This window comes from Scophthalmus maximus, chromosome 15, assembly GCF_022379125.1.
Source record: "Scophthalmus maximus strain ysfricsl-2021 chromosome 15, ASM2237912v1, whole genome shotgun sequence".
Classification (NCBI taxonomy): domain Eukaryota; kingdom Metazoa; phylum Chordata; class Actinopteri; order Pleuronectiformes; family Scophthalmidae; genus Scophthalmus; species Scophthalmus maximus.
The window spans coordinates 7,655,976-7,683,319 of NC_061529.1; the positions used below are offsets into that span (position 1 = coordinate 7,655,976).

A 27,344-nucleotide genomic window follows, 5' to 3' on the forward strand; every position below is an offset into this window, starting at 1 on the left:
TGGCCCACGATTCATCATGGTCGGGCCGCTATTTAGATCATCCTTGCCTTTTTTCTGTCTGTGATTCCATGCGATGTCAGCATCACACCTCTCTATCCCTTCAGGAGCACAGCGATCTATAGAATATAGAAATAAACTCCCTCCCAACTCTCTCCTCACACGCTCACACAAAGGAGTGACATCATCCCGTCAGCAGGAGAAAATAGCACGCTTTCCATTGACATCACTCCACATCCGGTTGCTAGGAGACAGAGGAGTCAACATTAGTTACTATGGCGACTGCGCTTCACCTTCAAAGCTCCTGACCTTTTTTCGTTTGTCTGCGGTGGAGACTAGAATGTGTTTGTACGCGTGTGTGCAAAACGGGCAAGGAAAAACGTGGCCCGAGTGTTGTTGTGTAACACGAGCACTCAAGGTCCCGACTCAGTCACTGCAGCATCGTGGTTGATGTGGTTCATTCTGGATTAAAGTGCAGCCGAGACAATGCACCAATTGTTGGGGGTGCAGCTAGAAGACAAGACACAATTGCTACATTATGCATCATCCCACTATGATGTCTGTAACATTTTTTAACAGATGATACTTGTCCCCATCCAATGACATAAGATATGTGCTATTACATCATTTACCCAAAGATCAAACGGGAACTTTCCAAGTCAGCCATGATGACACGGAAGGATGACGTGAAAGAACAATGTCAGGAAACGCAAATGAGTTGTTAAAGTATATTTATTCATATATATATATATATATATATATATATTTATTTCTTGCTTTCACAGACTGAGTCACAACAGTGTCCACTATGTGTACCTGAGGACAGTGGCTTTAAAAGAGGTCCAGCATCAGCATGTGATTGTAAATTGAGCAACGCAAAACAGCACAAATTAAGGAGGAGAACACACATGTACATTCTAGCTGATTGAGAAGTTTTGAAAGAAGGTAGAAGAGGATATGGAGGGTGAAGGTAACATGTCTGGTAAAGTACAACAACACGCTGCTGATAAAATTGTTAGCAGCTGATCACAGTGACTGGAAACCGCCCCTTCACATTAACTACGGGGGAGCTCCCGTTTCAGATGAACAGGAGAGATGCTGCGGTCGAGCATGGAAGCTAGCTACAGTGTTACTGTAGCTGGTAAAAATCGTCCCAAACACAAATGTTCCCTCACTCCCAGAACTCGCATGCTTTGAAATGACGAAACCTCAGCTGGAAGGAGAGTCGGTGGCTAAACGTGTGGCTGGAGCACCGCTCTCCAATCTTGTTTCAATTTCTGTCCTTTTTTGGCACAATTGGAGAAGCTTTCTCAGCTGTCACTCGCTAATTGAGTTTAGCAGGCGCATCAATGCCAGTCCTCCAGAGAGTGACAAAGGCAGAGGTGGGCATTGCGGGGCTTTTTTGGATTAAGGTCGAGTTCAGCGCCAGTTTTCCACTCCAAGTCTGGGCTTCTGTGCCACCCTGCACATCGAGGGGTAATGTTGTCCCAACAGGGCATTCTTCCACCCCGGCACCACCCACATCCTGCCTCTACGAGGCATCCCTCCATTCCTAGAAAGGGCACAAAGCTCATTTGCTTCCAGTCACCCAGATGTAACATCTCAGTCACATCTTTGATCGTGACGAGCTGCCGATTACAAGCGCGTCGACTCGAGTGCGACTGCAGACAACTTTGGCGGTGAACGAAGTTACCCTCTCTCCTGACGAGACGGACTACATTCGGTTTGGTACTGTTTTACATCACTGCTGCTTTTATCAACCTTTGGCTTTGATGCGCAAAAGATACTTGAGCAAACAAACAAGCAGAATAACATTTATGTTTCAATGCCTCGAGAGTAATAAACATTATCACACAAGTTATCTCTAAGGACTAACTGGGGAAAGTTCAATCCCCACTTTTGTATAAAAGGGCAATTATACCCAATAAAAGGTAAACAATGGTACATATATATATATACCGGTATACACCTTGATAATTCACTGGGAATTATTTCTGTCCTTTTTCTTTTGTTGAAAGAGACTTTTAATGGAAACTGATCCATTTAACTTGTCTCTGTCTAATTCGACTAACTACAGTGCTGATTTGAAAATTGGTTAGAGTCAAGTCATCATATGTACATTTGGTCTGTACTATGGCTCTGCTCCATAATCTATGACACGAATATAAAACCAAGGGCAACATACGATACAGTAAAAAAAGGACATGGCAACAGTATAAAAATACTAAAATTTTCATGACACGTGTGACACTGAGGCTCTAAAACAGCAACAACATAAAACGGATAAAATGTGCCGACGGCAAGCTAATTAACAGTGATTATACAGGAAGGTAAGTACAGGGCAGGTGACACCGTGTATGATGAATTTCTTGAACCCAACACAGATGTACAGAACATTCCTCTTTTTCTCCAGCTCTTTCCACTAAAGCCATGCAAAATGCATTACTCCCTTTCTAAGGCGTGGTGTTCTGGCTCCCTCTGAGGGATCCTCGAGCCCTCTGGACTGAACAGATCGAGACAATGGCGTCCTCGGCATCCTCGCCGAGCACAGGGTTGAAACGTGTCATTGTCCGGTCAATCCCGTCTTCCGTCCTCACTGCACCTTCCCATCCATCACCTTTTTCTTGTCTCCCGCGTCAGCAGCCGTGGACTTCCAGTATCGATGGCAGGCCAACTCCAGCAGCTCCACCCCTCCGACCAGCCTCTGCTGGGCCATAAACACTCCGACCATGACCAGGCAAAAGAGCCTGAACGGAGCCCAGAGCCACAGGCCGGTGAAGCACAGGGCGATGAAGCTGCTCCAGTACAGCAGCGAGGCCGCTTTGATCAGAGACACTCGCAGCTCCGACTTACAAGGTGGCACACGTGCAACACCTTCTCTGTCAAAGCCCCGGGGCTGGCCGGAGTAGAAGTCACGGAGGCGGCACTCCTTCTCAGCCCAGCGCTCCCTACACCACGATTCCAGGTCTGACGAGGAGGGAAGAGAAGCCACTGGGTAACGGCGGACGTGGAAGTGGATCTCACGGGGGAAGAGCCCCAGGATGAGGTGGCGCTCGGTTTGAGGGATGTTCTTGGGATAGGCCACGGTAATGTCATGAACGGCATCCAGGTTGTCTCCTAAGAAAAGGGACACGATTTCTAAATGATCAAAGATAGGATGCTACAACAATTTCATAGAAGACCAGCAAGACATGAGCTAGACTCCAAAACTATCAACTTTCAACAATGCAAAACACCTGAACAGCCCAGACTTACTGTAAACTGTAGTTTCAGACATGAAGACATGACGCTACAAGGAGAGTTAATATTATCCGTCAAAACTACCATGAGCCCTATACCGTCATCGGTGCCCCTTACAACACACAGGGAGAGTTGAATGAACTATTGAGTGTCCAGGACACCTGCCAGTGCCTGCTCCCGTACAGCTCAGGTCTACCCTGGTAAAAATAGAGCTCAGGGTGGACAAAGACGAAATGTACAGCATGTCCGTCAGCGGTGCAGAGGGCGGGAGAGGGGGAATTAGCTCAGTCTGATGAAATCACACTGATCACAGCACCTGCTTGTGAGAGTTAGTGCCATGCTCAGCATCCAGGGCGGGTGGGGTTTGAAACCGGCGGTGCCAGAGGTGGTATTTAAGAAGTCTGGAGGACTGCCATGGTTAGCTCATAGGGAAACATGAGAATCCCAGGGCTGCTGTAATGGCTGGTAATAGGATGAAGTATAGGTCTGACACTTTGAAGAATAACAGGTATGATCCCTCCAAAAAAACAGTCATTATGGCAGCATGTCAATTTCCCTTGGCTATGCTGATAAAGTATTTCCATGCTTTATATCCTACTCATTATCTTGTGCAACAAAACGATCATTATCATAAAATGAAATAACAGAGCACTTAGTCAGCTGTTTGACTCCCACCATCTATAACATTTTCAGCAGATTTTTAACGACCATGTCATGTTTAACGCAAAAAGAATGACATGATTTCAGAAACTGGTGATGTGGATCACACCCTGACCTTTTCGTAGTCTGTCCACGATAAAGGTGAATCCCGTGGTCCGTGGATGGAGCACATACTCAAAGTTCGGCAGGCTGTTCTTGGCGGCGAATGCATCACTTTTTGCTCTTGTATTTTCTGAAAGAGACATAAGACACTAATAAATCACTACTAAAGAGATACATGTTGACTAGTGCATGGTGTTATAAAAGCTGTGTTATTATTTGGCTGCAATTGATATTTGTATATTGTATGTATTATTTTACAGTTAGAACCAATAACAAACCATATATGACATTAAATTTAAATCCAATGTGCCGTAATTTTTATATTTAGTTTTATAAGATTTGCACTTTACAGCTGCTTAACTGCATTGTAGAAATTATGAAAGAATATGTGTATCTCACAAACAAAGGTTAGGAAACATTATTAAGTATAACTTGCAAATAATACTTAAGCATTACAAAATAGCTGAAACCATAGTAAAAAATGTTGGCAACGCAATATGGCTACATTTATGACATTTACATCCTCCAGTGACAAACCAGAGGGGCACATAAACACAGGAAAGATGAGCGTTTATTAACCAGACATTCCCTCTGGAAATAGTTGCAGGAACATGTAAACTATATCATGACTCATTATTCATATTATGTAACATATTACGCAGCTTCTTCAGATGGACTGGTCATACCAGAGATCTATGGACAGACCTCTGCTGATCAGACCCTCTGCTCTCCCATGGGGGACGGTATCTAACTTGTCATTCTTATACAATCTTTTCGGTCAATTTACACAAGCTTCAAGAAGAAATCGATCTGTAGAGGGTCCTAAGTGCATCCGGAACCTGTTCCTGAAGATGGAGCTCTGTATGTGCCTGGAATAAGTATTAGAGAGTAAAACACGTACGCATGAGATGTCAGAAATAGGGTTGCGGCTGTGTCCCGGTTTCACCATCATATGAAAACCAGTGGTTTGTACATGATGTACATTTTTAAGATACTTGTAACAGGGTACTTTTACAGTGTTGTATTAGTACTTTGACTTCTGTAAAGGATGTGAATACTACTATCCTAACATGATTTAGTAATATAACATGTTATAGGTACGTGCTTTATCTAAAATTAAAGACAATCAAGTTAGATCACACGTGAACAAGCTAAAGAATTGATTGTGAAAAACAGGGATTACGTGAAGCCTTGATAAGAGGCGAATATCACCGTGAAAATCTCAAGAGTTACAACCCTCGTCGGAACATACTGTATACGTTGCGTCAGATTAAGCCCTGGGGGTTTAAGGAGACTTTACTGCAGACGCAAGCACATGTGAACGCGCGCGAGTACGAACTAAACATCAAAAGTGAAACAATCTTTAAAGCCCTAAAGCTGCTGGCCAGTTATGATGTAACTGAACTGGAGCCCTCATGACATCATGAGAGGTCATAACATCATGAAATGTAAAGAGAAGTTAAGCTTCCCCTAGAAAAGCTGCTCTGGGCTTTGATTGGCTTAATTGTGATCCAGAAGGGCTTTGGACCCCGAAGATCTGAGCATTCCTGCAGAAATGACTGTGTGGGGTGAGTGTCGGGGGATTTTGCCGTGTCTTATCACTTTGAAATTGTGTTTGCATAACGGTGTCAGCGCTAAGGCGTAAGACAGGTGTAGGGCCACATTGAGCTCTGAATACTGGGTTGGTGGAACACATTCTGAGAATCACAGATGAAATGTGGTGCAAAGTGTTGCACGTATGGATGGAGCCATTCATTCTTCACTCCTCACCAGTGAGGTCTGTGCCCTCCGGGAAGAGCAGCAGCTGCAGCGGCTCTCTGATGTCACAGAAGTAGTCCAGCATGTTCTCTAAGTGTTTCTTGTCGTCCTCCCAGCGACGCTGGATGAAAACGAAGCAGGCCACCTGCATTGCCCAGCCTGGAAAATACATTCAGCACAAAGTCTTGACATGTATAATTGATTACTTCTCATATGCAACTTATTACACAAGACCTTTTTAAAGTGGCTATGAAACAATGATTTTCAATAATTGTCCCCATGAGATCGGAGACTGGGGTCTGGAAATTAGGCTTGTTACACCAGCATTTATAGTTTGTAGTGTATATTGAATTATACTGTTTGTCTATCATATTTCCATTTATCTGCATTTGATTGACTTCTCCTCCTCTGAAAAGTAAACTTTGCAATAATATCTGTGAGGAAATGCTATGCAAAGAATGTATTACATTTTAGTATGTTGACTATCTGTACAGGCGGGGCAACCAGTGTATACGTACCAAAGCCAGGCACAGCCTTGAGAGCAGCCTTGAGGCAGATCTTCTCCAGGCGCAGGTAGCTGTACCTGAGCAGACAACACCAGAGGAACATCCAGTCCAGACGCGTGCGGTGGTTCATGATAATCACGCTGCGCTCCCCCGGGATGAAGCCATCACCTGTTATTACCACCTTCACACCAAATACCAGCTCCAGCAAAGACTATAGAGGGGAGAGCAGTGGGGATAAGAGAGGGTAGGGAAAATGGAATGAACAGCGGGGGTGAGATATTGAGAAGAAGGACAATTTAAAAAAGATGTAGAAGGAGAGAGGAGGGACTGGGAAGAGGAAAGGTGGTAAGATTAATTTAAGACACAGAACAGAGTCAGGCAAAAATAAATACATAATGTCATCAATGGGATCACTGCAAACAACATTTGCATAATTTTTACTCAAGGGCAATCTGAATAACTGAAGTGTACTTCTGACAAAAATACAATCTGGGAGGAATAAGTAAAGATGGGATGACGCAGATTATCGTGACTGTGTCACAAAGGTTTACTTAAGACCATCTGACGCACACAGATTTAGGCTAAGTAAGGGCTAGGCTGGTATACACACCACAGGCAGGGTGAGCCAGGTGGCGACGATGCGATCGGTGATCCAGCGGTACCAGGCGGGAGACACCAGCATGAGGGGCAAAAATGGACCCAGCATGAAGACACTTCCAAAGAAGCTGCCCAAAAACAGGGTCACCACAAAGTACAGGCCCCGCAGCGACACGGCCATCTGTGGAGAGACAAACCAGACAAGATTAGCTGGACTATAAATCACAGCTAAGCAGTCAAAGTGTGAGCCGAAGATGGGGTCTATAAATAATAATGTTTGTGGAATTTATTCCTGACTAGTATCTCGACAGTGGAAAGGAGCTGAAGCGGAGATCATCAATAGCATAGCCTGCTCTTCTGTTGTTCTTCTGACATATTTTCCCACAAACAGTGGAAAATCCAGGGAAGGCATTCCTGCCGTGGAATGTAAATAGGAGAACATTTGTGACTGTGGATAACAAATTGTGGGTGCGTGGTCACTAAATCAAGTGTGGCTGTGTAACAAAATTATTTAATGAATGTAACCGAGGTGTAAACCTCTGAGCCACATTTTCAGAAATTAAAAAAAATAGTAAATAAAACCTTGCAGCTACATCAATCAAAGCTCTAAAATCTTATCAATAACTTCGAATTTTAAAAATGGCTGCCCGGAGCTTTATGGAAGATTAATAACATGTGCAGTTTGATAATTATCCATATGATTCATTACAAGCGCGTCCATCAGTATCATTCCAACTAGTGTAAGCCTGACAAAGGCGAGTTTGAATACAGCTGATGTTACCGATTAGAAATAAACATGTACACAAGTGCATAGACATCAGTGACCTGGATGAATGTAAATGGAAAGCAGACTGAACGCTGGTTAAAAGTGTTCGTTAGAGTAGCTGCTGCAGAAATACATCATGGTCATTAGATCCACAAGGGAAGAGAAATGAACCTGTAATCCTTCTGAAAATCAAAACCAAGTAACAGGACCTTCAATTGTCCATGACATATCTAATATAGGTTTATAGGGGCTCATCTGGACATACCAACGGAGTTCGGTTGTCATTTCAATGACATCAGCAGTGACCAGTTCAGTGTCCAATGGTAATATCACATTGTGGAACGTGTCACCCAGCATTTGAACCGTTTTTCCTGGTAAGGCCTCTACTCAGGACTTTGTGCTTGACTGACCTTTCCCTCACTGCTTATTGGTACAGGAACTTTGTTGAACTCATGAGGTTCCTCGTATGGGATGCATGTTCAGGAACACACTTCAAAAATGCAACGACCGGGACAAACAGTTAAGTTTCCATAAACTGAATCTGAAAACGACAACCACTAAATTACGAGCAAGTCCCCTGTGGTGAAGGTTAAAAGGACAATTACAGTCATGAACTGATTACAGCTTGGCCTTGCTGATGCAGAGCGTCTGAGCTGAAGTTACAAGGAACAGGTGTTTTATTATTTTATGTGAATGCTGATTCACAACTTTCCACTTCAAGTGCCATTATGATTGCACAAGCATTTGGTTCAGACTTCCTGACCCCAACACTCCCATCATCTTGCACTCATCTACATCCTCTGTGGCACCATGACACCGCAAGTCTGACGCCAGCGACCAAAGTAATTGAAGGTCCATTGAAAAAAAGAAAAAATCCAAGTGTGTGTTGCGTGCATAGTCATGCTGGCAATAAGGGTTTAAGGGTTACTGGCTTTAACAACGGAAAATGTGAGGCATAAGACAGGTGAGGAAAAAGGCTTGCTCAGCACAACGGCCACAATTAGACTATGTCCCCATGCACACAAAAAACAAACCCTTGGGTGGCTGCTGGAGTCAATTCAGCAAAAGGACATGTGAGAAGTGAATGGAATTATGAACATTAAAGTGTTAAATAAACATGTTTTTGTTCCGCTTGGCATGGGCACCGGGGACCTAAGACTACTTATGTAAGGCTTCCACGGAAACACTTTTTGTTTTCACATACTCCAAAGCCATTAGGTATTGTGAGTTTGATCTAGCCCCATCCATCTTGGTTGGTTTTGCATTTATTTATTCACCATAGTAATAATCCTGAAAGCACTTCCCCAAGCACACCAGCAGAGGCAATACACAGCATACTCCTCATAGTCCAAGTCTGAATTCCCTGGCAATGATTTTACATTCCTCTCTTAAAGCCAAGACCAGACATCCCAGCAGAGCAAAGCAGAGAGAAGAGGTCAAGCATGTCTAGGTTAAACAATGTGCTTAGTTGGTGTGTGTGTGAGTGTGTGTGTGTGTGTGTGCGCGTAAGAGCGATGAGAGAGAGGAAGGATGATGAAATAGATAATTAAACTGTAAACAGATTTAAGGGCAGGTCTATTGATCTAAAGGGCACTTGAGGAATCCACATCTTTAGAACTAAACAACTCTCCAACTCGCCACCAGACAGCAGCTATCACTCATTTGACAAACTGATTCAATTTCTTCATCTTGAAAATGTACCGAATTTTGGGATATCATATTAACAGGTAAATGGGAAAAAATTAAGTAAATTAAAGAGGAGGGGGATTGAAAAAAAGGAAGACAGTATTGGGATAGACTCTGACCAATCTGAACTTTGGAGAGTGATTGCGATCAGGGAGTAAAATCATTTCTGTCACCAACAAATTGGCCTATACGCATTTATATATATATATATATATATATATATATATATTTTTTAAAAAGTCAATGATTCCAAAGATGTCATTATCAAACCCTTACGACAAAGAGTCGTATAGTTTAGGCATTATATATTTTACAGTTTAACCATACACTTTATTATAAATAATGTAAATAAACAGAAAACAGAAAAACAACCAAACACATTACCTTGAATTCAAAACACAAACAGGAATGCACATATTTTCTGCGTTGTTTAATTTGTAAAATAAAAGTTTTCATATCAGCAAATCACAAACTCCAACCTCGGTCGGGCTCTAGTATGGGACGCATCCAGAGCTGCGACAATAACTCAGGTTGTAGATCAAATGACAACCATTTTGACAATCAACGCGTTGTTTACGTCAAATTTTGACTGGTTAAATATTTGCATTTTTCTTTGACATTTTTGTTTGTGCATTGAATATTGTGGGTCAGTCTAATAAGAAAAAAGGCCATCTGACAACATCATCTTGGAGTGACAGTGTGCACATTTCATTATTTTGACATTAAAAAAAAAAACAAGCAAGAAAACAATCGACCAGTGAATCAATAATCGAAATGAAACGACCTCAGTGGATGACTGGATGTAATGTGGACGTCTTCGCCTGGAGACATGGTGATGTTGCTGGACAGAGTGAAAAGTGAACTGGAGAGAAGAGTGACTGCCCCCTGGTTTAGTGACCTGACACTTCCAAGCTGCGCCAGGGGGGTTGGTGACCTGTGCTGAAGCCCACACCCTGAACACAGGCAGGCACGTCCTGACGATCGTCCCAGTGTCAACAGGCCGGGTTTAACTTGGCCGGCTGCACACACAGGCCTTCAGCCGAACGTTAACAATAAGCCTCCTTCCGGTTAGCATGCATGCTCGGCGAATAAGCCAACCGGCCTTCGAGGGGGTCGCATGTCAATGGGCGACAACCTTAAAGACAGTCGTGAGATGGTGCGTTGAACAGGAAGCTGACGTCGTGTGAGTGATGGGAGTGTGTCGGAGTCCTCCCGGTGTTACGGACACCAGCTGAGAGCAGCAGAAACAAACGTGATCGCCTGAAGAAGCATCACTTGGGAACTTGGCTCAACTCGACCACTAAGTTATGTTGTCAGTGAAATGACGTCAGTGCATGAGCCAACCAGGCTGAGTGCTGTCAGTGTAGTCGTACGTTACATTCGTGCTAATTGCCACCGACGAGCAGCAGCGCACGCGCGACAACGTGAATGCTAACTTAGCATTCCGAGTCTACACGTTAACACAAAACGGAGCCGGAGCGCGTTAGCCCACGCTAACACCCTGGACCGAGTGCTGCAGCAGTCACGTCACGCTGTTGAACGAAAACACACCCACCTCGAATTGTTCTCCCCTGTAGATTCAGAGTGTGTTGGTTGTGAGCTAGCTACGTTAGCTCCTGCAGCTCCGACCGCTCCGTAGCGACATAGCAACTCTGCAAGCTAGCTAGCAGCTCGCTAACTAAGCGAAACTTATTTTGAAGAAAAAAAAAACAAACCACCGCGTTACAAGTCCTCGAAGGAAGACGCACTCCGCCAGATGTCAGCTCACACTTCCACGGACTCAACCTTGCAAATCTGTATGTTCCTTCACTTAACATGCAACTGCAGCCACAGTGTAGCCGCCACGCCGTTTGGCTAACGCGACCCCTCAACTCGCCACCTCTCACCTGTCCTTACAGCCGCACGTCAACAGGGGGCGCTGTTTGTGCAAAGCTGCGGTCACCGAGGAGGTGACGGCAAAACACACAGACATCAGCATTGAGCATCATCACCAGCCTCAATGCTACCTAGATTTCACACACTGATAGTGACTGTGGTTGGCGTGCTTGCTATATTTCGAGCAGCAGTCAAAGGATCTGCACACAGATGCAGAGATGATGGCAGGAGGTGCAAAGGGAAAGAGGTAGACGATGGGAGAAGACGCCATTCATTTACCTTGGGTGGAAGAAGTAGTATATCCAGATATTTTACATATTAAAATAACATAATAATATCATTATTATTGTTATAATCATTATTAGTAGCAGTATTTTATTCATTTTATTTATCCTTTATTTCACCAGGAAGTTCCCATTGAGATACAATATCCCTCTCTTCCAGGGAGTCCTGGTCCAGATGGCAGCAAATGAAAATAAAAACGTTCCATAACACAGATACAAACAAAGACAGATGACATTGACACATAATATAACACTTAAAAACAATTAAAAGCATCAAAAGCAGTTGCATTGATGCCAGAGCAGTAATGCATTTCATTTTATAATTTGATCACAACTTTTTTACTAAATAAATTGTACGTGTAGCTTTCAGATAAATACAATGGTCAATATTTCCCTTCAAAATGTAGTGAAGAAAATAATATGGTAGCATAAAATGGAAACAGTAAAAACCTCTGTAATTTATCCACCAATCAAAACATCAGCTTTCCATAATGTGTTGTCCATAATGTGTCATGTCATATAAATTACTGACAAGCCTTTTTTCACAGGGTACATTTTGACATGACAGTGGCAAAAGCACAGGTGTAAAAATGATAAAAATGAATGACATCGGCTCTTGAACAGAAGAGAGAGACACATCAACGTGATCGGGAACACCTTGGCCTTTCCTGAGTCAAGATGTCTGCTGTGATAAAGGCCTATGCAGGTTAACAATAAACAGCACAACACTAAAACTCAGAGGGAGCTCATCATTCATACACCTTGGTTTAAAGGCTTTGTGAATAAGCAGTGTGCTTCACTGTGTTTTTAACAGACTCTACGTACTTCATTTCAGGATGTTTGACCCCTGCAGTGGCCTACATTTGTGTAAACACTGACAGGTATACCAATAGTAAACCCTTGTCTTTTGTTACTACTTGTGTGCTCGCTATTCCTCTCTTCTGCACATTTTGCTCGTGTTGCAGTGCAAGATCCCAGCGTCAGAACTCATTCAAACGCCAAGGCATTGTATTGATGATATACTTCCTTGACTCAGTCTCCCAACATGGCCTTTTAAAGTAGTGCAAATCCGAGCATGTGTCATTATGTTTCTTTTACCCACCGTTATGAGCTGTTCTACTGTTAAAAATTACCTCAGCATTCAGTGATGTGTGAGATTGGTCAGTGTGTCTGAGTGTGTCCAAGCATGCACATGAACTCTCTTGTGCATGTGTGTGTGTGTCTGTGTGCGTGTGTGTATGCGTGTGCGTGGTGAGTGAGGTAGAGGAGGAATGACAGACAGGGTAAAAGAGAGAGAGCGCACTTAGTCAAACTCAAGACTTTTCCATGACCTGCTCCCTATGGCATGCACTCTATCTGAGAGACTGAGTGAACTGTATAGCTTTATCAGTATAAACTTCTCAAGGGTCAACGCATCACTTCAGAGGGGATCGGAAAAAGTTGCTGCAAAACAAGCTCTGATTTTTTTTTTTTTTTTTACAGTTTGGTGCCAACTCACCTTCAAAAGAGAAGCACATCCACATGATTAATGACGCTTGTCCAAGATAATTTAGCCACGGCAATATGATCAAGTACTCCTAATCATATTCCCTTTAAGAATTCCAAATATCTAAGCCCTCTGGTATGAATCACAGTCATTTCAATCCACGAAAACATAAAACATGTTCACTTAAGTTATATTTGCTGATAGAGACTACATAGGAGGTAAGCCAAGTCAAATGCAACTTTTCAGGGTTTTTTACAGCCAAGGTTCGGATCAAATCAACAGATAAATGAAGGGACCAACAAGGTTAATTCATGTAAGACATGCCGTTCCACTTATGTAAGTCCATGTGAGAGAGACAGTGACTTTTTCGGGCATTGTTTTGGTTTATTTGGGTTTATTTATAGTCATTTAACAGGACTTTATTTGAAAAAGAACTCGTCCAGTTTGTTGTTTTAGACATTCTTGCCTCCAATGACCCTGTGTGCTTTTTTGTTAGTTCAAAGGGGGCATGGACGATTTAACTTGAGTCTTCTCTTTAAGTGAAGTCCCTCTTCACACTGACAGCATGTCTCACCTTCACACTTGACACTTGAAAGCATGTGACATTCTTGTCTTTTTTCTTTTTTAACTGTTACTTCTGTTTTGTATCCTAATTTCTGTGACTTAATCCCCCATCTGTGTGCCTGTGATCTTGTCCCCGCTCCCTTTCTTTCTCCTTTTCCACCCTGGTCTCTTGGCAATGAGGGTTAGAGTGGCAGGGCCATGACATGTCTATTTATATCAACAGCAGAGTACGGAAGAGCAGCAGCCTGTGGCTTATCACATTAACGCACAAATCTACAGTATACAGCAGATGCCAGCACACTGGTATTGATCAAAGCTTTAACAACTTGAGGACGAGATGGAGATGTACCTTCCACCACCCTGTTCAATAGTGAATCAGTCCCAGGGTGATCAGACTCATCCATCGAAATATGTACTGTAGCCGTGAGTCCGGCAGATGCATTATGTCATCGGCGGCTGGTCTGCAGACGTGCAGGTACAAAAGAGCAGTTTGGCAGAGTATTGAGTGTGCTTGACTCTGATTTATTGGGAAGTTGAGGAGACTTTGTTTTGACTAGCGATCATTACTCAATGGTCCTCAGTTCTGGATTTTGTATCACGTTGTAATGTGGGTGCTTTTTTTTTTTACACGTCAAATACGTTCGGGGAGAGGACAGATTACAACAAATGATTTGCATCATTGACTTCTAGAGGTCCTCTGCATCTTTTTCCATCCATGTTGTTTGGAATATCACTTGGAAAGAACAGTTGTGCAAAGTAGTTACATTTTATGAGGGCATGATGACACCAAGCAAGTTCCCAAGTGTCATTTTTGCTATGGCAGCATTTTACCTTATCTCACTAAGTCTTATCTACTGTACATTGGCTACCAAGGAAGACAACCAGTCTGTGATCTGTGATCTACCCGTGTTACACCGTAGGTGTTCTTTATGCTTTACCTCTTCCACATCCTTCTTTTCCCTCTCCTGACTCCTTCACCTTTTAATCCTCCCTGTTGTGTGCCCCTCAGCGTATCTTACTCTCTTCTAGCTCTTCTCCTGTTGACAGTGCCAGATTTGTGTCTACGCTCGGTGGGCCGTCTCCAGACAGGTTATAAATAACTAGCAGAGTTTTTGCTTCATGTCCTGAGAGCTCTGCTTTCTTCTCACACTTGAGGAACCATGGGAAAAGAATCTTTCCCTTACGCAAATGGCACTCATAATAACAGAGACGGTTATACATAAAACCTCGGAGCACATGCGCCCCTTTTGCGCACTTTGCACAAACACACAGACACAGTTATGCATGCACACATGGTAAACCTTGGTGGCTTATACATTGAGGTTGCGCCACTGAAATAGCAGGGTTATAGGAACAAGGGCACCATTTACAATGAAATGTTAACTTAAATTACATAACCTGCACTGTGGGAATGCAGAGTACATTTCTCCTGTTGTGTAAGTATGGGAAACTTGCTGAAACAACAGATTGGGATAGAAGTCTAGGACAGCGAAAAATAGAAAGAACAAGAAAACAACAATACTGGAGAGAAGAGTAAAATATGGCGAGGGAGTGGAAAAAGAGTTCATCGGATAAGCATTATTTTCTCCTGTTGACATACAAGACCGCAGGGGGAGGGGTTATGTTATGGACCAAGAAAAGGTTGGTGTGAGTTTATGTGTAGAGGAGTGACAGTGAAACAGTGTTAATGTGGACTATAGTTGGGAGTGGGGGAGAATTTAGGGGTTGGCAGGTCAGACTCTGCTGACACACTGGGATCAGCGATGGGATTGTTTCCATCGGAAAGAATTCCAAGAATGAGCGAGAAGAGCTATCAGTGACTTGACTCAGAGGACTCTAACAGCAGTTTTAATACATTGCAGGCACACACGCTCTCACACACATTCAAAGATACTGTGCCAACAATAGAGTGCCAGACGCTCTCTGCTTCCCCTAGGTCACAGTGCCTAGAGCTACTCTTCTTGCCAGTTGCAAAATGAATGCTGTCACTTCGGACCACCGGCTGGGTCGTTAATGAGCAGATTTATAGTGTAAAAATTGCTTTAAGGGATTAAGGAGATAAAGGGCTAAAAGTCATTATTGAAGTCAACTAAAATGGACAATGTCCATATAGGGCAATATACGAGTGAATCCTTACACAACTTGATTTCAAATAGAATTTTTTTTTCTTGTATAAGGTCATAGCCCTAACTAAATAAGCAATCACATTTATGTAACTTTTTTTTTTTTTTAATCAAGAAAAAAAAAGGACAACTGCCGTATCGGGAATCTGCGGTTGTGGTTTGATCAGATTAGGTAGACGGTGGAAATAACCTTCTGTAAAGTGTGAAGGTGTACTGTAAAGATAACGAATTAGGGTTTAACGAGTTCATCAGTTGAGAAGTGGCTGAAGAAGAGCAACTAAACATATGAACTATACGTACTATGAATCGCTGCCAAGGAAAGATGCTACAGGGCTTCCTTTGATAACTTCTTACGCCTCCAAACTACAGTTTTTTTTCTTTATTAAAACTAGAATATTGCTTTCTCCAGCAATATCTGAAAGACGACAAAGTTCAGAGGTGTGGGGCTGATGTCGCATGCTTGCGTAGCTGGATGCAAGGTCGCTCAGTCTCTCTGAGGACCGTTCCTAACTTTTTATGACTTCTTCTTTCCGTGACCTCATGACATTTTCCATTGAGATCAAGGAACAGTCATTGAGAGAGAGACAAAGAAGGACATATATATTTTCTTGCCCTTTACTGTAGCCACTTTAGTCAGAGTCACTGCTGCTGACCACCATTGTCAGCTGGGGGGTATTAATTACACTTTATGCTCCAATTTTCCCAGGAAAAAGGAAGCAGGATAGAAAGTCAGTTCATTGTTCTCCTTCCAGGAAGTGAATGTGAGGCCCTCAAAATATCACCTTGGCCAATTTCTTAGGCCCCTGGCCCCTAAAGTCCATGCTGCAGCAATTCTGATCGACTATTCCCAGTACCGGGATTTAAAGTTGACCTAGTGGGCCAAATACAGAACATAGCAGTTTCCATTGAAACTGTGATCAGAAAGCTTTCTGTTTATTCCTGTAAAGTCCCCCCCAGTTCTCCATTAGAGCTGTTCCACTCAACCACATTTTATTAGTCTTGCATCATTGTGGGGAGTGTTTATGGGTAAAGCGTGAGGAGCTGCTTCCACAGTCTTTTATACCCTGCGTACTATCCGTAATACTGTATTTGCAACAACAAACCATATTTAACTGGGTGTTATTGTATAATATTCTAAAGATGCAATGTGTTAAGATAAACTCCTCAATTGTTGTATGAATTATAGAATCAAGGAGAAAGATTTTGTGCGTGAGCTGAAGAGCGGAAGTAGCATGTGGTCTGTTCTCGCTTCTACATATGCACGTACTTGATATGATCTGTATTTGTCGAGAGATTGTGTGTGAGAGATGCCAAGCAGGAAGTAATTCTGCTTTTTTCTCTAACCGCTGCAGGTGAAGTGAGAGGGGGGAAAAGAGACGGGGGTTTCACATGAAGGAAAATGAAAGCAAAAATAAAGTCTCTTGGAAACAATACTTTCAACCGGCTGGAGGATTACCCGTGTTAAACAATCATTTACTTCATCTTGTAACATAAAAAAATTGCAGTTATACTCTTCATAGTAAATCATTCTCACAGCACACAGTTGGATAGCAAATGCAAATGTTTATTTACAGCCTCTGTAACTGTCACAGAGAAAAGTGGTCTAAATACAAAAAACAAAACAAAGGTGGCGGCTAATCTCCCTGAGCTTTACAAAAACAATGTGGGACCTGTGGGCGACCGACAAAGAGAGATGTTTTGTACACAGCCCTAATGCCACTCAAAATGAGAAATTACAAAAAGAGCAGGGACAGAGTATATCAGCCATGCTTGTACAACACTATTTCAGATTGTGTACACCAAAGTTAAATCTTTTCCACAGACTGACGAGACTTGTTCCACAAACAATATATTGCGATTTGAAAAAGAAAAAACCCCCACCAATTTTTGAAAATACAATACAGATGAACAAAATCACATACCCAACTAACAAGAGCAAATAAACAGCTTTTTTTTTTTTTTTCAAACATCAGGACTACATTTTTTTTGAGAGTTAAGTTTAACACTGTTTAAGATACTGTCTGAATCCTTGTTTATGAACTCTGTCCTTCAGTATGAATTCCCTGTGACCTCCACAACATCAAATGTATGGCTGTTTTCAAAAAGAAAAGGAAGACCAGGAAAGACATAGAAAGTTTCAGTTCAGTTGTGTACAGCTCAGAGCGATGCAGAGAGAATTTTTTTTAAACAAGGCCTCGGGTCGGCTGACTGGGAACCAGTATTTACATATCCTTTGTTGCTTTATCAAGTGCTACTACTGTAAAATGACAATTTTTCATCCTTGTTAGCGTTCTCCTTTTGAACAACCCGCTTGCGTCACATTTTTTTCCAATGTTAGAATCTTTGCTTTGTCATCTAACTGCAGTCTGTCACATGGTTTACAGGAGGCCAACGTGAAGCGATCATAGCATGACTAGTGCAATCACTGCCCAACAAGCCTTTGTACAGCGAATCTACCACACAGTATTTTTTTAGCTGTATTTTTGCCCTTTCACCATCTTCTCACTTATGTAAAATTATTTCATGTTGTTTTCGACAACTCCTGTGAGGGGGAGGGAAGAAACCCCAGTAACGTTTTGGACAAAATACCCACTTAAAAAAAATAGAGAAAGACAAATCACCTCTCAGAAACAGACAAATCTGTGGACAGCCATGGCAATCACAATAAACAATCCAGAAACTGAAACAGTGGACAGTGTGCTGTAGACAATAATCCCCACAGGTACCACAGTAGTTCTGTATGCAACTTGAAAGTCTCTGGGGTCATGATGCCAGCTACTTTGGAGCAAGGTACGGAGCAGCCGTAGCCCCCTGCAGTGTAAGACCTGTCCGTGGAGCACTGAGCTGCCACCGTCAAACGGGACCTCCGCTCTGGGCCGAGACACACACAGTGGTAGGTGTGGTAGGAAGTGGATGTATGTTAGGTGTGTGTGTGTTTCAGTCTGTTTGGGTGGTATGGCAGTCCAGGAGGATGAATTATTTTGTGAGAAAGTGTGTGTGCATGTGTGTATTGTTTCTTTTGCGGGAGTGATGCTTTGGTGTCAAGGGCAGCGAGATGGCATCGAAAGACGCTGAATGCGTGTTTCGCCAGTTGAGTCTGCTGAGTGCTGTGGTGAAGTTTAACCAGTGTGTGAAAGGCAGAGTCGATCAGAAAGAAATGGGAGAGTGTGGGTGCTGAAACGCAGCCTCTAGTGCTGAGAATTCTGCATGGGTTGTCCATTTTGGATACTGCCATTAATGTGTTCCTTCTCTCCATCATCCTCGTCGTCATCTTCCTCCTCCTCTTCTTCTTCTTCTTCACTGACCAGGAACTCCTCCGGAGGCCAGCGAAGCTCTCCGCTCTCCACTTCACCCTCTGTCGGCTCAACCACGATCGACGGCAGACGATCTTTGAGCTTACAGCAGCGGTCAAAGTCTGAGGGGTCGGGGAATATCTGAAAGAGACAAAAGGGCGAAAAGCCGTTTAGGAAACCTTTCATCAACCTCAAGAGTTAATACAAACTGACTTGGCTAATCCCCAGTTTTGGGAAAAATTGTTGTGAGCACATTTCTGATCGGTACTAAAGGTGTGGTATGCTCTGGGACACCAGAACTTGTCGAAGTGTTGCAGGCACCACTAACAAGGCTAAACAACTGTGAAGGAAATGATGTGAAGACTAAACATCTGTCATGGGAAGTGGCTGCTTAAAACCCCAGTGGCATACCTGCTCTTGCCCATCCCACATTCCCCCAGCAGCCACGCTAGGTCATTCACACATATAGGAGTCACACAAAAATAAATTGGACGAGGTAGAGTGTGTATGGGTAAGTGAAGCATGTCTTGCGAGACCTATGGTAAATGCTGCATCATGCTAAATACTTTGGGAAGCATTGTGACAAATTGCTCGTAGGTTAGAGTGTAATCGTAACATTTTAAAATCAGAAAAAAAAAGGTTTTGGAAAGAACACGGGGGTAATGGCAAATCCAGACTGCTCTTGTCCGCTTATAAACGCAGCGTGCCACTCTCAAATATTTGTACCTAAGCTGAAGGGCATGAGAGATATTCTGACAAGAGAGATTATATGCATTCCCTTCCCTGGCAACATTGGACATCGAGCTCAGACTTTCTCTGTTCTCAGGAACCGAGAAATGGCCCAAGGGGGAAAAAGCCTGCCACTCCTGGTCCAAGTACAGCATTTTTTTGGGAGGCTGTTGTTTGGATAAAGTGGATGAATATTTTTAGACCTGAATATTTCACTCCAAGACATTGGAGGAAGGGGGCGGGGGGGGGGGGGGGGGGGGGGGGGATGACATACAATGTCACTGTCTAGGCAAAGAGCCAAGTGGAAATAAAACATTAGAAGAGGCAGGAGAGAGACAGGGACAATAAGAGATAGAGGGGATCCAGCTGTGAGGCAGATGAGAAGGGAGGAAAAAAGACAAAAGGCTATAAAAATCACCCTGAAAATTTAGGAATGTTTGAGGTTTCTTAAAGCATTTATGAGTCTATCGCCCGGCTTTTGGTGCTCGAGTGTAATTAGGTGTGTGAACATGCCTGTGTTCATGTCTAATGCCTGCAAGTATCTACATTTCCTGGCTGTCCTGCATCTCCTAACCTCACTGTGCGTCAGCACCAAGGAGAGTTAGGCAGCGAGTGACCTTGCCTTTGGACCCTTTGCTAACACATGTCATAACTTGTTTCACTTCCAGTGGCAGGAAGCAACGACACATCATCAGCCAGGCACAATGCCTGCTATTTTAGGATCTTCTGGGGTGTGTGTTCAGGTTGGCAAGAGAGGGAGGGCAGGGGGGTTTGCGCACACCACACTGTATGCCTGAGTCATGACATTGCTTTTTGAGATGATAATTCAGCAGCTAAGAATTATTTACTCATCCTTTTCCAATCACATTCATTTCAATACCCTTTATAGGTGCAGCTGCAATTTGTGTCAAAGCCCCCCAGCACCCATGATGGAGAAAGTGACTGGTGTAACATCACTGCTTTGTACAGTGCATCTCTGAGCGGTGGCATGGAACCTTGGTCAAATGGCCGGGGTGGAAAAAAACTACAGAGCGGGGATGGACAGAGTGGAGAAGTGGCACATTGGCACCCTCATTTTCTTCCGCCCCCCCCTCACCCCACTTTATCCGCTCCTCTCATCCTCAGACAGACTAGCAGCTGGTGTGTGAACTGAACTGTGGGGAGAGGAAGCCAGCCCTTTCCTTCTGGGTCAGTCTACATCCTCTCAGAATCAATGTCTGCATTCAGGCATGCCATCAGCAGACCATTGTGTCGGTTAATACGTACAGCATGCTCATCTTTCAGACAGATAATTGAGTTGTCTCAGCCTTTTTGTCCTGTGGGTTGTAAAAGCCTCAGCAGGTGGCCCATTTGCCCAAGAATAATTTGGTAACCAAGACCTACCCCGGCGAAATCACTAATCATTTTTTTGACTTAATTTTAAATGTGAACGATGATGAAATTAAGCCCTTTTCCCACTCTATAAAAATGTGACACTAAACAACAAGCAGCTGTGTGTTAAGTGGTTTCATTTTCCAAGATGGCCCTGTTGAACTGACAGTAAAACAAAGCCGCAAGCAACAACTTGTCAAGACCACCTGATGGCTGCTTCTCTCTGAATCTGCAGGGTTTATTTTTGCGACAGGGCAACAGTGAATAACAGACAATTTCCACTACATACATTTCCTCTGTATTTAAAAAAAAGTTATGACCAAATGTGACGGGCAATGTTTTAACAGGTTAAAAATAGGAGGTTGCAGTTTGTGTTAATGTTCTATTTCTACATCTGTTTTTTAAAGTAGGGGGATGGATGTATAACCACTCAGACAGATCAGTAAAATCATCTATCTAATCTAATCATTTATGCTATTACACTAGATTGACAAAAATCATTTTGTTAGCGACTTACAGTAAGATCCTTCAGCCATGAAGATATTACCCATAAAGAGCAAGAGTAGATAACAATTTATCAACTAGGCGAAATGGCTTCAAGTGCTCCATTTTAGTTTTTCTTTCTATATATTGTATATATTATTTCCATTTTTTAAATATATTTCCTTGTTTATAATCCATGTTTACTTATTTTTCACTATTTTACTGATGTGTCTTCTATTTTTAATAAATCATTTGCTGCTGTAACATGGCAAATTTCCCCATTGTGGGACTGACAAAGGATTGTCTATCCAATTTAATAATCAACTCATCGACTTTTCTGAAATTATTTTTTCAGATTTTCCAATACACATAATTCTGCTTGTCCAGGGGCCTTGTAGATTCATCAAAAACATATTTGTGGTACGTTTTATACTCAGGATAATTACATTTACACAATCTCATACCAAATGCAGCTTCTCTTCACAAATCACAAAAGGCAGTGGCGGCACCCTCCTGACCAACACTGACGTCAGGCCAATTCTCCATAGTGAATGGATTAAGACGAATATAAATGTACAAATGTACGGATGGGGAATTGGGGACAGAAGCAGCGTTTTACTGTCGTGCATGTGAATGTGTCCTACCTGGAAGGAGAGTCTGTCCTTGCTGGGACTGAGCCTCATGTCCTCCATGGGGGTGCTGTTGATCATCACCTCAGTCATATCTTGGGTGGGCACAAACACTGGGCTGCAAGAAGAGGAAAAGACTATGTCTATAGATGCAGTAATGATGATCACGGCTCATGTGCAAGTGCATAATTACAACTTTTCCAATTCACACAAATAGAACAAAATGGAACAAAAGCTCATGATGATTAAAAAACGGCCATTGGTCACATGAAAAAAAAATAGAAAACCAGTTGACAACATTTTGTAGTCACCAATCTACTGTACATGCAAGCAGTCTAACAGTCATGGTTGCTTTATTTCCCTGCACATGTGGTAGTTTTGTTTATAAATACCGACACCACATTTGACCACAACACGCCGAGTATACATTCCATGCTCTGCTAATGCACTGCAAAAGCGGCGCGTTTCGAAATACAGGATGATGTGCTCTTGCACTAGCAACCAAAAACCCCCACAGAAAACATCATTGTGAGAGTGCTGTATTTTTTAGACTGAGGTGTAAGTCAGTTCCATCGCAGCCTGGCCAAACTTTCCATTTTAGATCAAAGTGAAAAGAGGCTGTTTGTCCATGTTCAAATCATTCACTATCCAGCTTTTTTATTTTAATTTTTTGAAGAAATGGACTTGAAGTTGGTCCCATGACTGAGATAGACGCCGTCTTGAGTCGAAAAGCTGAGCTGCCTTCTCACGCTTTCTATTTCAAGCCCTCAGCCTTGTGGCCACAGACTTAAGGTTAGCATGGTCACCGACTATGTGGGACAAAGAAAACCGAACACGAGATGAAGCTCACTCACATCTACACATTATCTGATTCAGTAGACTTGGGAGAGCTGTGCTGGCTCTGCTCGTCATGCCAAATTAAATAGTTTTATTTTGGTAACAGTGATGAAAACATTTTAAAATAAGGAGCAATTGTGTAAATACAGGGTGAATAATTTGACCCTTGATCTAACAGACTACCCTAACTTTGTTGATTGCATAACAACAGAAAAAGTGAACACTCTTAATTATTTCAGTGTTTCATAATTCACACAGATAGAAGTCCCTTTAAAAATAAACTGCTAAGCCCACAATACTCTCTTCATCTGCTGCTACAACAAGAACCATTCTGGGGAATTCCTAAATAAAGCGCAGCTCCGTTTTACTGTCTCCATTTATGACTCATACAAAACTCGGTACCGACAATAACTTTATTTTATTTGCCACAGCCTTTTCTTCTGAAGGTCTGAAGAAGCTTATGGTAAATATAGTTGTGTTACCAACATTTTGCTGACTGCGCGGCTCCCCTAATTGTGCCACACTTATGCTACACACTTGCATTAAAACATTCTTCTGTAAATGTCACTTCTGTGGATTCAAGCTCAGATAATTAACATCCACACATCTAATTCCTCCACATTGTAATTTAACAACCTTTTAAACCGTCAGTCAAGTTTCTGAATGTTTTAATTTTAACATTTCTGTTCAAAATACACCCAACTTATAACAGAATGACAGCAGAATTCACCAATGCAGAATTAACAAATGCATCCTCGCTCAGTAGCAGAAGATAATTAACCCCCAGAAGCCATTGACAATTTATACATTTTTCCATCACACACGCAACACTGACGTCAGAGCAGGGTGTAGGTTGACTAATATTTTGAAAAACAAAAAGCTACAGATTTAATCACCATAAATTAACCTTTACTGCACTGGTCAGTCCACACGGCATACTTGGCCAAAACAATAGCCGGATATACCACAATATAGATAAAAAAAAGAAATAGAGGCTTGAACGATATGCAAGGTTTAACTTGGGAAAAAACATAATGTGAGTCAGGCATGCAAAATGCAGCAGAGGAGAGGGACGGAGGGATGAGCGGTGACAGTGAAGACCTGAGCAGAGGAGGAGAGGGAGAAAGAGAGGGAGGAAAGGGAACTAAAGATAAACACTCAGGCCTTGCCAGTCATATTTCTGTTCGGGGATCGTATAAACATCCTGCTCGGCTAAGAATAACAGAACATCGGCCTAATAAAACATAAAGGGGCACAATGAGGAGGAAGTGGGGCTGCACAAGAAACAAGTCAACCTGGGAGGAAACAAACACACGCCGACTACAGTCATATCTGTTACTGCTTCAAGTGTCAAGCAGGGCTGAACATGTCCCGATAAAAGTGGAGTGACAGATGGCATGTTAAGTGTTCTACAAGCAACCAACCTGTTAATGCATGACATACAAATACAGATTGGTCAGATTGCTTGATTCTGTGGGCACGTGAGAGACGGGCATCTTAAAAAAAGAAAGAAGAAAAGAACGAAAAGGGTCAATGGCCCAACGTGAGAGACTGACGTGGCAGATGGCAATAAACCACTTTACCTCTTGACCCAGTCAACATAAGGCAAACCTGGTCCTGCCGGTTTCCTAAAACCACGTCCAGTCAGGACAGATGGTCATGTAACCGCGTGTCCAAAACATATATTGGAAGGATTACGAGAAAGCGGTAACTGTTGGTGGATTAGGTATTCAACGGGACAATAACGAGCAAAAAAATCGTTAAACCATGGAAATGTTTGGCAAATTATTAATACAACAATAATAGTTTGATGTGCGAAAGATGCAAGTTAATCGGCGATGCCCTTTTCAGAGCATTTAAAAAAAGAAAGAAAGAAATGAAAAGACAACACTGATATTTTCTGGATATCGGCCCCATTTACAACAGCCACTGACGTTTCAGACAAATCCACTGACCCAGTGACCGACGGAGGAGTTACACATGCTGTGTTCATCAGTCTCCTCCACCTCCAGGACCATACTCGGAATACTTTTGGTCTATTTAGGAGATACGGTCTGAGAAACCACCTGTCGCACTGTCCTTACCTGACAGTTCTGTCTGTGATGCCCAAAGAATGACAGTCTTAAGGCATCGCTCAAGATTGACACCAGATTCATCCACAATGTCTCTAAGGCCATGCGGTCTTCTTGCGTGTCTGAGCTGTGGAGGTGCTGACAGGAGCCCGAGCGGCCTCTGCAACAATCTCACTGCACGCGAGGAGGAGGAGGAATCTGCACCTTGCCTTATCATCAGTTCCCCCCTCTGCCTCCCCACTGTTCTCACTACTACCATCATAAATCTCAGTTTGTGTGGCGACAGGGCAAAGCTGCTGACGTTCCATGCCAGCACTGAGCTTTCCAGCGGGCAGCTCTGCAGGTATGTGGCAGGTGGTGGTAAGCTGAGCATGACCCCCCTCAGGACTGAGTCGGAATGAATGGGTCGTAGTCCCGAGTTCCTTTGGAATGAGTTGGTCACTGCAGACGCATCATGGAGCAGTTATGCCACTCCTGTGTATTATGCTAATCTCAGTGAAGAACGTAGGAGTGAAAATGACAAAACAAGTTGTCTATACAAGATTTTTATGCACAGGGGAGATCTGCATCCATGTTGGACGAGTTCCATTGAGACAAATGTCTTCCCGTCTCCACAGCCACAACGCAGACGATGAATGGACATTTTTAATGAAAGCACCATCCAACTTATAATCAGGCTCACCGAGTTTTCAATCACGCCTTTGAAATAAAAGTATCACCTTATCTCGGATCTCTCACAGAAGTAGCAGAACGGACAAAAAAGGGCCAATTGTAAGTAAGAAACAGGGGAGAAGGCAACGTGCAGTTTACAGTAAAGAGGTCGATTCTGAACTTCCTGAGACGGCTGAAAGCCTGCAGAGGTTTGAGCAGCGCTCGACAACAACGTTTCAAAGCGACTTGCGTATCCTCTCTGCAGACAGGAAAGCGGCTGACGGGCGAGAGAACACAAAGACACTATTCCTGTGTCAAGAAGAACGGCGGGGAGTCGGAGGTGAGGATGACAAAGTGACACTACGGTAATGGATGGGAGCGGAGCGCGTCCATCCATTTCTCCTACTGACCTGCAGCACCAAAGCAGAGTGTTACTCCATATTCATAAGGACACAGCAAAGTCAGTCTGTGTGCTTCACTGTTTAAAAGGTCCCCAGAATTAGAATAAAGTATCTAATCCATCCCTGAACAGAAAACAGGCTTAAAATGAAGCTGTGTGACCACTGTGACCTTTCTCAACTGGCACGAGGGAGGGGGGGCTGGAGCTTGACTAACAATTAGCTACACATCTAAAAGGGAAAAAAGAAAGAAAAAAAAGGTGACACTCAGAATTTACGTGCTGTGGCATTTTCCAATTTTAGGGGGCAACTCCCCGCAGGAAGTGTCTCGAAGGAAACACGAGTGGGTAGAGCAACAGGGAGGTGTCGCATGATTGGGACTGGAAATCACCCGCACCACCACAACAACCAGGGGCTCCGTCCTTCTCACCTGTCGCACGCAGAGACAGAAGAGCCACTGGTCGATCCTGGTCGCTTCCGTCCTGCGCATCACACAGAGGGACAAGACACGCACAAGTGAAAGTGGGAGAGACGCAGCACTCACCAGGAAATGTGCGGGGAGAACACAGGCATGAATCACACCTGCTGCCAATCACAGCCACGGACTTCTTCTTCTTCTTCTTCTTCTTCTTCCTACTTTCTTTCTTTCTTTCTTTCCCCCTCCCCTCTGAGGCGGCACACAGGACAAGGTGTTTTTTTGTACGCGAACCGTGTGAGCGGTCTGACACGCGGAGAACAACAAGGAAGGAAAACACACAGCGGCACTTTACAAACAAAACGGAATGTGCGCGTCTGATCCGCGGCGCAGTCGCGCGGACTATTTAAGCGAGAGGCGTGAACTCGTGGAGCCTGCGACACGCCCCCTCCCCGAGTGGGCTAGAAATGCTCAATGGCAGCTCATTGTCAGCAGGAGCCAATCAGAGCACAGGTGAGCACCCCCCCCCCCCCCCCCGCACACACCCCGTCCTCGATGACGTCAGCAGCGACCGAGCCATCTCATTGGAAATGGACAAGGAGATGCTGCGTGATGCCATTGATTTTGAGTATCCAAGGCAACAAAATGACAGGCTCACCTCCTCCTGAATGACAAAAACAAAAAACGAAAAAAAACACACACCTCGATTCGTGCGTGCGATTTATCCAAATGAGGAGGAGAGAGAAGAGAGCTCCTCTGCCTGGGCTCATTAACAAAATATATTTGAAGGGCAAGTCAATGTCTGCATATTTCAAAAATGAA

General features: G+C 43.3%; 2 protein-coding genes across 6 annotated transcripts; both read right to left on the reverse strand.

The window, feature by feature from the left end:
- Nucleotides 1-711: 711 nt before the first annotated feature.
- Nucleotides 712-11,192, reverse strand: lclat1 (lysocardiolipin acyltransferase 1). Of its 3 annotated transcripts, none has more exons than XM_035610485.2 (6): nucleotides 10,868-11,192; nucleotides 6,874-7,041; nucleotides 6,276-6,474; nucleotides 5,770-5,916; nucleotides 4,013-4,129; nucleotides 712-3,114 (listed from the first exon to the last, which is right to left on the reverse strand). In XM_035610485.2, exons 2-6 carry the CDS (start codon nucleotides 7,039-7,041, stop codon nucleotides 2,591-2,593), a joined length of 1,155 nt encoding a protein of 384 aa, XP_035466378.1. In that variant the 5' UTR covers nucleotides 10,868-11,192; the 3' UTR covers nucleotides 712-2,590. The 3 variants fall into 3 exon arrangements, with proteins under 3 accessions (XP_035466378.1, XP_035466379.1, XP_035466380.1); XM_035610486.2 differs by lacking the exon at nucleotides 10,868-11,192 and adding an exon at nucleotides 10,097-10,833; XM_035610487.2 differs by lacking the exon at nucleotides 10,868-11,192 and having other exon boundaries at nucleotides 6,276-6,590; nucleotides 6,874-7,015.
- Nucleotides 11,193-17,187: 5,995 nt separating this feature from the next.
- lbh (LBH regulator of WNT signaling pathway) lies at nucleotides 17,188-26,914 on the reverse strand. Of its 3 annotated transcripts, XM_035610501.2 has the most exons (4): nucleotides 26,690-26,914; nucleotides 26,538-26,589; nucleotides 22,165-22,267; nucleotides 17,188-19,078 (listed from the first exon to the last, which is right to left on the reverse strand). In XM_035610501.2, the coding sequence occupies exons 3-4, from the start codon at nucleotides 22,240-22,242 to the stop codon at nucleotides 18,833-18,835; spliced, it is 324 nt and encodes a 107-aa protein (XP_035466394.2). In that variant the 5' UTR covers nucleotides 22,243-22,267; nucleotides 26,538-26,589; nucleotides 26,690-26,914; the 3' UTR covers nucleotides 17,188-18,832. The 3 variants fall into 3 exon arrangements, with proteins under 3 accessions (XP_035466394.2, XP_035466393.2, XP_035466395.2); XM_035610500.2 differs by lacking the exon at nucleotides 26,538-26,589 and having other exon boundaries at nucleotides 26,652-26,913; XM_035610502.2 differs by lacking the exons at nucleotides 26,538-26,589; nucleotides 26,690-26,914 and adding an exon at nucleotides 25,071-25,208.
- Between the last annotated feature and the right edge of the window lie 430 nt (nucleotides 26,915-27,344).

What these genes read in the sequence shown, in the direction of transcription:
- lclat1 (XM_035610485.2), bottom strand. Translation starts at nt 7,041, where the DNA reads ATGGCCGTGTCGCTGCGGGGCCTGTACTTTGTGGTGACCCTGTTTTTG. An exon ending in GGAGGGCACAGACCTCACTG is followed by an intron (nt 4,130 to 5,769) that starts GTGAGGAGTGAA and finishes TGTCTCTTTCAG; the next exon opens with AAAATACAAGAGCAAAAAGT. An exon ending in CGTGGACAGACTACGAAAAG is followed by an intron (nt 3,115 to 4,012) that starts GTCAGGGTGTGA and finishes CCCTTTTCTTAG; the next exon opens with GAGACAACCTGGATGCCGTT.
- lbh (XM_035610500.2), bottom strand. Translation starts at nt 26,680, where the DNA reads ATGCCTGTGTTCTCCCCGCACATTTCCTG. An exon ending in TTCTCCCCGCACATTTCCTG is followed by an intron (nt 22,268 to 26,651) that starts GTGAGTGCTGCG and finishes CTCTTCTTGCAG; the next exon opens with CCCAGTGTTTGTGCCCACCC. An exon ending in AGGACAGACTCTCCTTCCAG is followed by an intron (nt 19,079 to 22,164) that starts GTAGGACACATT and finishes TGTCTCTTTCAG; the next exon opens with ATATTCCCCGACCCCTCAGA.